A 12,567-nucleotide genomic window follows, 5' to 3' on the forward strand; every position below is an offset into this window, starting at 1 on the left:
GGGTTAATTCAGCAACTAATTATTTAGAATATATGTTATGTCCAGCCTCATGATAAACCTCAAGACAGTTAAGCCCTCAGCCCAGATTATCCCTATTCATGTGAAGCAGTTAAAAATCAGAGTGACTATGATTAAGTGCCAAATTATAATATTTATCATAAGGCCTCTCAGTAGTCTAAGAAATGAAAAGAGATCTCTGTGAACAGCAATGATCAGAAAAAGTCTAGAGGTAAGAGTCGAAGAACTTGTAAAATTAGAATAGAAAATAATGAAGTGGAAATGGAAGGATATGTCCGGGTTGGGGGATAGCATTAACTTAGGCACAGATTCAGTTCAATGGGGCATGTTCAGGAATTATGCAGAAGTAATGCTGGCTCAGCTGCCTTAGTGGATCTATGACACTGTTGTAATGGGTTGGCAGGAAGGCCCCTACCTTTTCTCTGTCTACTGGCTTCTTGCCACCCACCCACACCTTAAGTTTGGTAGTACTCTATTTATCAACACAACCTTAGGCTTTACTGCATGTGTTTTGGTTCTCTGTCCTAAAATAGAACTGGAGAAATGCCTTTTCACCATGGTTTCAACAAGATGAAGTTGGGGGTTTTTTATTAATGATATCAGTGATTTTGTATATGTTTATACTCTAAGTATTTTACATATATTAACTATTTTATTCTCATAATGAATTTATGAGCTTGACCCTCTTATAATCTCTATTTTGCAGATGAGCAACCCAAGACATAGGGAGATTAAGTAACTTTTGCTCAAGGTCATACAGCTAGTAAATGGCAGAGTGAGGTTTCCAACTCAATATCCGGAGTCTATGCTCTTAATCACTATGCTGCACTGTCATGTTTTTTTAATCTGTGAAATCATAACATTAGTCCCTATTCAAAGGTGACTGTGGGATTAAAAGAATAAACATATAAAGCATCTAGCACAGCCTTCCTGTTAAACAATTTCTCCTTCCTCTTCTCCCGTAACAGGACTGAAATAACCCCAAACTATTCCTTCAAGTTTATTTAAACACTCTTATGAGGGATTTCACATGCTAAAAGGCCAGCTGATAGGATGACTGATGTTTCAGAGTTGGCTGTGGGGAAGCAGATCCTATTTCCTGAAAAAGGATATAAAAAAGGAGGCAGCTGTACTGAGATTGGGAGTCCTTGAAAAGTTTAGGAGTTCAGAAAGAGTCCATGATGAGGTGAATAGTTTTGGTCCAAAACTAAATGACTAGTCCTTTTGGTCTAGGCATAAAATGATTCTCCTCAAGGGATCTTAATCCACAGGTAGAGAGAGAGTGAATTAGGAAAGCCAGTGGCTTGAGAAAAGAAACAAAGACCTGAAAGAGACGTTACCTTTCTAAACTATTTTTTTTGCTTGTACTGACCATATAGGAGAAAGGGAAAGGAGAAGGTTAGAAATGAACTTAAGATGACTACTCTATGGAGTAGAATTCTCCCTATTCTAGTACTTGATCTTCTAGGTGTTGACAATGAAATGTTACTAGATGGGAAATAAAGATCTTACCTAGGGGAAGTCCTTTCTGGGGAGTGGGCAGCCTGCTGTAGAGTATTAAGTTTTCCAACTTTCTGACCATGAAAATTGGATGTGCTTAGAATTTCATATTTTTTTGGTGATGTTTAAAATGATCCACTAAGAATCGAGACCTGCTATTTGAGAGACTGCCTCAGAGGCCACTCTTAAGCTGTCTGGGGCAGCCTTCTCCCTGAGTGAGGATGGGACTTTAATGTAGCTTATCTCCCTTCATACAGCATACGTGAGAAGGCCGTTCGAGAGCTGCTTATCCGGCACTGCCAGCTATTGGAAACCCCTGAATCTTGGGCTAAGGAGACTTTCCTTACCCAGAAGCTTTGTGTACCTGCTGAGTGGATTCATGAGGCCAAAGCAGTACGAGCACACATGGAATCTGACAAACACTTGGAGGCCCTGTATTTATTTAAAGCTGGGCACTGGAACCGCTGCCACAAACTCATCATCCGGCACTTAGCTTCTGGTGAGTGCTGGGACACACATCTCATGGAATCACCCCAAATTCTTCCAACCTCTGAACCCCCATGATGGGTCAGGCCGGAGATGATACTCAGTATAGGACATGGCAGACTTGAATGAAATCACCCTTTGGGAAAGCTCCCTGCAGAAGACACTTGGCCAGGATGAAGGGCTAGAGGAGCAGGGAAGGTGGCAATATTGCTAACCATTTGCCAGAAATGTCCCTGACGTGCACTAATTTATTAAGCTCTTTATGGAAATGTTATCCACCAATGAGAAAAATACCTCCTTGGGGAACTGAAGCCAGAAATTCTTCAAGTTTTCCTTTCGAGAATTTCAGAATTAGGTATACCTTATTTTATTGTGCTTTGCAGATACTTTTTAAAAAATAAATTGAAGGTTTGTGGAACCCTACATAAAGCAAGTCAGTTGGCGCCATTTTTCCAACACCATGTGCTCACTTCATGTCTCTGTATAACATATCAGTGATTTTTGCAATATTTCCAACTTTTTCATTATTATTTTGTCTGTTGCATTAGTCTGATCAGTGATCGTTGGTTGTTACCATTATAATTATATTGGGTCACCAGGAACCATGTACATAAAAGATATGTGTCTTCTGACTGCTCCAGCAACCAACCATTACCCATCTCTCTCCCTTTCATTGGGCCTTCCTATTCCCTGAGATACAACATTATTAAAATTATGCCAAATTAATAATCCTACTGTGGCTTCTCGATATTCAAGTGATAAGAAGAGTCACACTTCTCTCACTTTAAATCAAAAGCTAGAAATGATCAAGCTTAGTAAGGGAGGCATATCAAAAGCCAGTACAGTTCAAAAGGCAGGCTTCTTATACCAAACATTAACCAAGTAAAGGCCCTAACTCTCTTTGATTCAAAGAAAGCTGAGACAGGTGAGGAAGCTGCAAAGAAAAGTTTGAAGCTAACAGAGGTTGGCTCATGAGGTTTAAGGAAAGAAACTATTTACATAACATAAGAGTGCAAGATAAAGCAGCAAGTGGTGAGGGAGAAGCTACAGCAAGTTGTCAGAAAGATGTAGCTAAGATAATCAATAAAGGTGGATACACTAAACAACAGATTTTCAATGTAGATTAAACAGCTTACTGTTGGAAGATTCCATCTAGGATTTTCTCTCTCTCTCTTTTTTTTTTTTGAGACAGTGTCTTGCTCTATTTCCCAGGCTAGAGTGCAGTGGTATCATCATAGCTCATTGCAACCTCAAACTCCTGGCCTCAAGCAATCCTCCTGGCTTGCCCTTTCAACATACTAGGATTATAGGCATGAGCTACCATGCCTGGCATATCTAGGACTTTGATAGCTAAAGAAGAGAAGTCAATGCCTGGCTTCAAAGTTTCAAAAGATAGGCTGACTCTCATGTTAGGGGCTAATGCAGCTGGTGAGTTTAAGTTGAAGCCAGTGCTCACTTACCATTCTGAAAATCCTAAGGCCCTTAAGTATTATGCCTAATCTACTCTGCCTGTGCTCTGTAAATGGAATAACAAAGCCTGTATGACAGCACATCTGTTTATAGAATGGTTTACTGAATTTTTTTTTTATTTCAGCATATTATGGGGGTACAGATTTTAAGGTTTCAATAAATGCCCATTTCCCCCCCTCCGTTTACTGAATATTTTAAGCCCCCTGTTGAGACCTACTATTCAGGAAGAAAAGATTCAGCCAGGCATAGTTGGCTCACACCTATAGTCCTAGCACTCTGGGAGGCTGAGGCAGGAGGATTGCTTGAAGTCGAAAGTTTGAGACCAGCCTGAGTAAGAATGAGACCTCATCTCTATAAAAAAATAGAAAAATTAGCTGGGCATGGATGGCATGTGCCTGTAGTCCTAGGTACTAGGGAAGCTGAGGCAGGAAGATCATTTGAGCCCCAGGAGTTTGGAGTTGCAGTGAGCTATAATGATGTCACTGCACTTTAGCCAGGGCAACAGAGCAAGGCTCTGTCTCAAAAAAAAAAAAAAAGATTCCTTTCAGAATATTATTGCTCACTGACAGTGAATACACCTAGTCACCCAAGAGCTGTGATGTAGATATACAAGAAGATTGATGTTTTTGTGCCTGTGAACACGATATCCATTCTACAGCCCATGGATCAAGGAGTAATTCAACTTTCAAGCCTTATTATTTAAGAAATACATTTCATAAGTTTATCACTGCCATAGATAGTAAATCCTCTAATGGATCTGGACAAAGTGAATTGAAAGGTTTCTAGAAAGTATTCACCATTCTAGATGCCATTAAGAACATTTGTGATTTATGGGAGGAGGTTAAAATATCAAAATTAACAGTAGTATATATAGAACAAGTTGATTCCAATCCTTATGGATTACTTTGAGGGGTTAAGATTTTAGTGGAGAAAGTGAGTGTATATGCGGAGGAAATAGCAAGAGAACTAGAATTAGAAGTGGAGCTAAAAGTTGTGAATGAATTGCTGCAGTCTATGATCAAACTTCAACCGACGAGTTGTTTCTTGAGAAACAACTTCCTTTGTGCATCCATAGAAGGTTTACTTCTGGTGAAGATGCTGTGAACATTGTTGAAATGACAGCAAAGAATTTAGAATATTACATAAACTTAGTTAATAAAGCAGTGGTTGGGTTTGAGAAGATTGACTCCAATTTTGAAAGAAGTTCTGCTGTGTGGGTAAATGCTATCAAACAGCATGAAGAAATCTGTCATAGATGAGTCAATAGAGTAGCATACTTCATTATTGTCTTAAGAAATTGCTGCAGCCACCCCAACCTTCAACTACTATTCTACCAGCGCTATCAACATCAATGCAAGACCTCCACCAGCAAAAATATTACTGTTCAATGAAGGCTAAGATGATCATTAGCATTTTTTAGCAAGAAAGTATTTTTTGATTAAGGTATGTACTTTTAGGCATAATGCTATTGTACACTAATAGACTATAGTATAGTATAAATGTAACTTTTATATGCACTGAGAAACCAATGCATAGAAACCACTGAGAAAATTTTGTATGATTTGCTTTATTGCAGTATTTGCTCTATTTCTAAGGTCTAAAACTGAACATGCAATGTCTCTGAGGTATGCCTGTATCTACTTGTAATTCTAAAGTCTGGCCCAATGTTATTTCTCCTTCCTTCCTGTCTTAGATTTCTACCATGTCTTCTGCCCATTCGGAAACCATGCACTTATGCAGACATTGTGTTCAATATTTTGTTTCTTCAGATGCCATCATTAATGAGAACTATGACTACCTGAAGGGGTTCTTAGAAGACCTGGCACCTCCAGAGCACAGCAGCCTAATTCAGGACTGGGAAACATCTGGGCTTGTTTACCTGGACTATATTCGGGTCATTGAAATGCTCCACCATATACAACAGGTACCTGAATTCCTTTCATTACCAGCAAATATATGCAGTAGACATTCCTGAGGCTTGTCTATAGGCAGTCCCCTCCTCTTGTTCAGCCCTAGTTAGAGTGAGAAGCTCAGGGATGAGATATAGAGTAAAAGAGATTTGGTGAGGAAAATTGTTAATCACTAATTCTTTTGCATGTTTTAAGATTGCAAATACAGTTTTTATAAGTCTTCATTAAAATGTGTTAAGTCAGTCTTGATAGTCATAAGATGGGTCTCTATTGCTTGCTTACAGCACAGAAACAAACTCATAAGTACTGGATTTAAGTCCCTGTAGAGCCTTTTACCTTTTACTCCTGCCTTCATTCCTACCGTTCACATTCCACATCCTAGCCTTGCTAGCTTACGCTACTCACCCTTAATTACCTGTGGTGTTTTCAACAAACCATGTTATATTCCACACTTTACCTAGCACAGTTATATTCATCCTTTAAGATCAAGGCCGAGCGCGGTGGCTCACGCCTGTAATCCTAGCACTCTGGGAGGCTAGGGCGGACGGATTGCTCGAGGTCAGGAGTTCGAAACCAGCCTGAGCAAGAGCCAGACCCTGTCTCTACTATAAATAGAAAGAAATTAATTTGGCCAACTAATATATATATATAAAACTAGCCGGGCATGTTGGCGCATGCCTGTAGTCCCAGCTACTCGGGAGGCTGAGGCAGAAGCTATTAACTCTATTTCTCCCTCCTTTTCCCCCAGAGAGTTAATTTGTACTTTGTTTTTTACTACCAAAACCCTTGGTACATTTTTCTACTAGCGTATTGCCTATCAGACCATATTGTAGTTACTTATTCACATCTCCAGGTTGCCATAAGCCCTACTTTTAGGGAAGTCTTTTTTATTTTAAGGTTAAAGGCAATAGAATATAGAGGTTAAGAGCTCAAGTTCTGGCCAGGTGCAGTGGCCCACACCTGTAATCCTAGCATTCTGGGAGGCCGAGGTGGGAGGATTGCTCAAAGTCAGGAGTTCGAGACCAGTCTGAGCAAGAGTGAGACCCCGTATCTACTATAAATAGAAAAGAGGCCAGGTGTGATGGATCACGCCTGTAATCCTAGCACTCTTGGGAGGCCGAGGCGGTGGATCGCTCAAAGTCAGAAGTTCAAGACCAGCCTGAGCAAGAGCGAAACCCCATCTCTACTAAAAATAGAAAGAAATTAATTGGACAACTAAAAATATATAGAAAAAATTAGCTGGGCATGGTGGTGCATGTAGTCCTAGCTACTCAGGAGGCTGAGGCACAAGGATTGCTTGAGCCCAGGAGTTTAAGACTACTGTGAGCTAGGCTAATGCCACAGCACTCTAGCCCAGGTAACAGAGTGAGACTCTGTCTCAAAAAAAAAAGCTCAAGTTCTGGTCCAGGCACGGTGGCTGACACCTACAATTCCAGCACTTTGGAAAGTAAAGGCAGAAGGATTGCTTGAGGCCAGGAGTTCAATACTAGTCTGGGCAACACAGTGAGACCCCCACCTCTATAATTTTTTTAAAATAAGCTGGTGTTGTGGTGCATGCCTGTAGACCTAGCTCCTCAGGAGGCTGAGGTAGGAGGATCATTTGAGCTCAGGAGTTTGAGGCTGTAGTGAACTATGATCACCACTGAACTCAACCTCAGCAACAGAGCAAGACCCTGTCTCTCTTTATCTCTCATCTGTTTAAAGAAAAGCAGGGAATGGAGTGGACAGTGGCAAAGTAGTGCATATTCTGACAGGGTGTTCAAAAAGATTAAAATATACATAAATTGTATAATTGTTATCTATTATTATCCTCAACTACTAGGCTAGATGGTAGTTGCATGGCACTGCACCAGCTTGGGTTTTCCCCTCATTTCACCGTTTCAGAGTTTTGTCTAATCTATGGGTAGGATTGGAGTGATGGGAACTCCTCTTGGATTAATTAGTTTCTTTGCTTCTTTGTAGGTGGATTGCTCAGGTTATGAGCTGGAGCAGTTACACGCGAAAGTGACTTCACTGTGCAACCGGATAGAGCAGATCCAGTGTTACAATGCCAAGGATCGCCTAGCTCAGTCAGGTATACCTCTAGCCTATCCCTACTTCCTGCCTATTTGCTTCCTGTCTTTATGAGTATTACACCCCACCCCCTATCCTTGGTGCTCACTCCACTTTTTCTCTCTAGACATGGCCAAACGTATAGCCAACCTGCTGCGGGTGGTACTGAGTCTGCAGCATGCTCCTGATACAACCTCTGATTCAACACCAGACCCTCAGAGAGTCCCTTTACGCCTGTTGGCTCCCCACATTGGCCGGCTCCCCATGCCTGAGGACTACGCCTTGGAGGAACTGCGCAGCCTCACACAGTCCTATCTTCGAGAACTGACTGTTGGGAGCCAGTGAGCCCCAGGCTCTTCACACCACACTCACATGCCTGTTCACACTCACCACACAGAGGTTCCCTGCATTGTTTTGATTGGCACTGTTCGCCATTCTCTGGGTTGGCTATGGAATCCACTCTTCCTTCCTCCAGTCATTCAGGGCTTTTCTTAATACTTAACACAGCATAAGGGCTTCTAGAACCCGAAAAAAGGAGAAAAGTCTCCTTTTACCATCCTCAATACCATTGTTTTTTTTTCCCCCTCTTTTAAAAAGGGTCAATAAAGCCCCTTTGGCAGAATCCCCAGAAAACCAGGGAATCCTTTTCCATTCCCAGCCATTCTGGATCTTGGGAACCCTCCATGCCAACCTGCTACCCTACTCCTACCAGCCCTTTTATACTATAGAGAAGTGAGACAGGTTATGGGATAAATGTGTTGGTCTAGGACTGTCCTTCCTTAGCAGATGAACTATCCAAAGGAGGAACAGAAATCTGTCTTTTAAGTAGCTTGGTTAGTTAACTCAGTTTTTGAGTCAAAGAGGGTTGGACTGAGTTAGGAAACAACAAGGTCTTTCCAACACATTTAGGGTAGAAGTGAGTGCCTGCCATGGAGTGGTCAATCTTCGAGGCTTGTTTTGTTCCTGCCTTGGATGTTCCATGAACACCATACCTTCCCTACTACCATGTGCAGCAGCCCCTGGTCACATATCACATGTCTCTGGGAAGCTCCCAGAATTCGGTTTCATCCCTGGTTTTCAGTCATCTTTTTGGGACTCTGGATTTGCCTAAAGAGTTTGGATAAAAAAATGGCAGGTTGGGTATCCCTCCCTCTTTTTCCCATATTAGTCCCAAAGCATTTGCTACCCTTTCTCCTCCCTCCCAGAAGGTAAAACCATCGCTTAGGCAGGCAAACAGCTGGGCTTTAGGTGCAGGCAGAGGGCCTTTGCTACATTGCTGCCAGCTATGGGGGAGCCCCAGGTAATGGCCTGAGACAGTTCATGCTAGAGCTGTCACAGGCAAGATGGCCACCCCGGGGTCTTTATGCATGAAGATTATGTAAAGGTTTTTATTAAAATATATATATATATAAATAAATGATCTAGATTATTTTCCTCTTTTTCTGAAGCTACTTTCTTAAAAAAAATAAATAAATGTTTATAGCATTCCTGGTATTGGCTTTCCCTTTGTATTTTTGAACCTTCTTGCCCCAAGGATCTTTTATGGTGGCATTGTTTGATTGTAGCCTGTTTTTAAATTTGCAGTCTAAATGAAGACAGGCCATGGGTTAAAGAGAGAACAATTTGGTGCTACACTGAGATACAGACCAGCCCAAAGACTAAATTATAAGGACATATTTGGGGGCAGGGGAGTTGATTATTGATTGATACTGACTACTATATATATATTTATGCACATAGATTCCCAGTTGAGGTCTGAAATTGCCCAATAGAATATGCTTACCGTGCAAAGCCTCCTTGCTCTTCTGTTCTGGTGCTTTTTGTTGTTAAACCCTGGCTGACACCTCACTTTTCTAAACTCAGATTCCTTTGCATAAATATGATAATGATCCCTAATGTTGCTGCTTCACAGAGAGTTGTTTTTGAGATGTATCAAATGAACAACATGAGTACTATTCAGATCTTATTTTGATTTGTCAAACTGAAAATGTGAGCAAATTCCAATTAGAATTAAGCCAAAGACTTCTGGGACATCAGGGAATTCAGATATGAGAAAGCAGAGTGGGCCTGCCCCTGTGTTTGGTCTCTGAGGATAAGTGTTACTCAGCTGTGAATCTCCCCTCCATTACTGACATTTGCTGTGTGATTCTGAGTGAGTCACAGCATTGTGGGACTTCTAGCAAAGAATTCCTGACCTTTCCTCACCAGAGGAGTTTTTCGATAAGTGAGTGTGCTATAGAAGTGGTTATCCTTTAACAATGATAACAATTGTAAATTTGTGCAATATTTCCTCTTAGGGCAAGTATTATTTTCTTTATATTAAAAAAGGTTCTAAATCAAATGTTTGTCATAGAGAACAGACTTCTAGTTCCAGGTAAAAGTGATGAACAATCTCTTCTACATCCCAAAATCCTATGGAAATAAAAAGAAAAACATTTTAATTTCTCAAAAATATAAAGCAGGAACCAGTTTTCTCAAGACTCAATAGCTGTGTAATCCACAACCTTGTTACAACATCCAAAATAACTAATTTTGTCACCAGAATGCTGGAATAGATGTTTTACTCTTTTTGTTTTTGTTTTTTTTTAGAGAGAGGATCTCATTCTGTCACCTAGGTTAGAGTGCAGTGCCTCAAACTCCCGGGCTCAAGTGATCCTCCTGCCTCAGCCTCCTGAGTAGCTGGGACTACAGGTGTGCGCCACGACACCTGGCTAATTTATTTTTATTTTTGTGGAGATGGGGTCTTGCTATGTTGCTCAGGCTGGTCTCAAACTACTAGCTTCAAAGTGATCCTCCCACCTGGGCCTCCCAAAGTGCAGAGATTACAGGTGTGACGAGATTGCAGGTGTGACCCATCACACCCAGCCTTAAACCTTGTATTTTCACCCACACACAAGTAAAATAGTGTAATGAACCCATTCAACATCTGTTACATTTTCCTGTCTTCATGTTTTCCCCCATTCTTACTCCTACCCACTGCGCACTGGTATTCCTGAGGCAGATCACTCAATACCCAAGCATGTCTAACAAGTGTGTTTTTATTGTCATGCTTAAAACATTTTTTTATTGTCATGCTTAAAAAAATTAACCATAATTCCTAAATTCAATTATTGCATTTCTACTAAGTCTCCCTTACACATTCATTCATTCATTCATTCAGCATGTGCCACCACACCTGGTTAATGTTTTAAATATTTTGTAGAGGCCGGGTGCGGTGGCTCACGCCTGTAATCCTAGCACTTTGGGAGGCCAAGGCGGGCGGATTGCTCAAGGTCAGGAGTTCGAAAGCAGCTTGAGCAAGAGCAAGACCCCGTCTCTACTATAAATAGGAAGAAATTAATTGGCCAACTAATATATATAGAAAAAATTAGCCAGGCATGGTGGCGCATGCCTGTAGTCCCAGCTACTTGGGAGGCTGAGGCAGTAGGATTGCTCGAGCCCAAGAGTTTGAGGTTGCTGTGAGCTAGGCTGACGCCACGGCACTCACTCTAGCCTGGGCAACAAAGCGAGACTCTGTCTCAAAATAAATAAATAAATAAAATAAATAAAAAAATATTTTGTAGAGACAGGGTCTCAGCTATATTTATTACCCAGGTTGGTCTTGAACTCCTCAAGCAGTCCTTCCACCTGGGCCTCCCAAAGTGCTGGGATTAACAAGTGTGAGCCATTGCATCTGGTCACTCCATCTTATTTCTTAAATTATATTATGCATACTTCTATTTTGTTTTTAAATGAGTCAGTATAGTTGTAGTATAGAAAGAGATGAACTTACTGTAACTATGTTCAGATCCCAGGTCCACTGTTGTTATTATGAGCTATGGGATCTTGGGTAAATTATTCCTGTGTCTCAGTCACCTTTTGTTTTATAAAATAAAAACAATAATAGTGTCTACTTTTAAAGGGTATTGTGAGAGATATGAATTAATTTATGTTAAGGTATTTAGAACAATGCCCAAATTAACTATTAAAATTATCATTGTCTAACATGTCCAATATCTGTTATCTCTTATTTTTGCAATTGTTTTCTTGTCTCAGCTAACTCTCACTGATGATAGGTTATCACTTTTTTGATAACAGTTTATTGAGATATAATTCACATGTCATACAATTACCCACTTGATATATACAGTTATTTTTGCAATATTCACAGAGTTGTATAATGATCATCACAATCAGTTTTAGAATATTTTCATAATCCCTCAAATAAAACCCTGAAGCCTTTAGCCATTATCTCTCAATCTTCTCAGGCCTAAATTTTGATAACCACTAATTTACTTCTAATCTCTATAGATTTGCCAATTCTGGACATTTATATAAAGGGAATCACACAGTATGTGATCATGTAATTGGCTTCTTTCACTTAATATTTCAAGGTTTGATCATGTAGCATGTATCAGTACTTTGTTCCTTTTTATAGTCAAGTAATCATCCATTTTACAACTACTTTTTTTAAGAGCCAGGATCTTGCTATGTTGCCCAGGCCAGAGTGCAATTGCATTTCACAGGCATGATCATGAGAGCACTACAGCCAAGTGATCCTTCTCTCTCAGCCTCCCGAGTAGGTGGGACTACAGACACTTGCCCTTTTTTCATCAGTTGAATGACAGTTGTATTGTTTGCATGTTTCTATTTTGTGACTACTATAAACAATGCTGGGTATGGACATTCTTGTACAAGTTTTTGTGTGGACATATTTTGTTTTTCTTTTTTTGAGACAGTCTAACTCTGTTGCCCAGGCTAGAGTGAATGCCGTGGCGTCAGCCTAGCTCACAGCAATCTCAATCTCCTGGGCTCAAGCGATCCTACTGCCTCAGCCTCCTGAGTAGCTGGGACTACAGGCATGCGCCACCATGCCTGGCTAATTTTGGGGGGATATATATTTTTAGTTGGTCAATTAATTTCTATTTTTTTAGTAGAGATAGGGTCTTGCTCTTATGTGGGCATATTTTCATTTCTTCATTTCACTAAGAAGTTAAATTGCTGAAACATATGGAAACTGAGTCTATGCAAAACTTTTCCAAAGTGGCTACACCAATTTACATTGTCTCTAGCAACATGAGGGTTCTGATTTCTCCAAATCTTCACCAGGATTTATTATTGTTTATCATTTTGGTTATAGGCATCCTAGTAG

At 40.5% G+C, this 12,567-nt stretch overlaps 1 protein-coding gene across 3 annotated transcripts in view; it reads left to right on the plus strand.

Annotated features, from left to right (window-relative positions):
- Nucleotides 1-8,921, plus strand: part of NUP98 (nucleoporin 98 and 96 precursor) — a 107,425-nt gene extending 98,504 nt beyond the window's left edge. For all 3 annotated transcript variants that reach the window (XM_012744996.2, XM_012744997.2, XM_012744998.2), the window contains exons 30-33: nt 1,776-2,017; nt 5,244-5,398; nt 7,347-7,458; nt 7,564-8,921. In XM_012744996.2, coding sequence (XP_012600450.1) covers nt 1,776-2,017; nt 5,244-5,398; nt 7,347-7,458; nt 7,564-7,781 — 727 coding nt within the window. In that variant the 3' untranslated portion in view covers nt 7,782-8,921. The remainder of the gene's footprint in view (nt 1-1,775; nt 2,018-5,243; nt 5,399-7,346; nt 7,459-7,563) is intronic.
- The last annotated feature ends 3,646 nt before the right edge of the window (nt 8,922-12,567 follow it).

The sequence above is a fragment of the Microcebus murinus genome, chromosome 4, assembly GCF_040939455.1.
Source record: "Microcebus murinus isolate Inina chromosome 4, M.murinus_Inina_mat1.0, whole genome shotgun sequence".
Lineage (NCBI taxonomy): Eukaryota > Metazoa > Chordata > Mammalia > Primates > Cheirogaleidae > Microcebus > Microcebus murinus.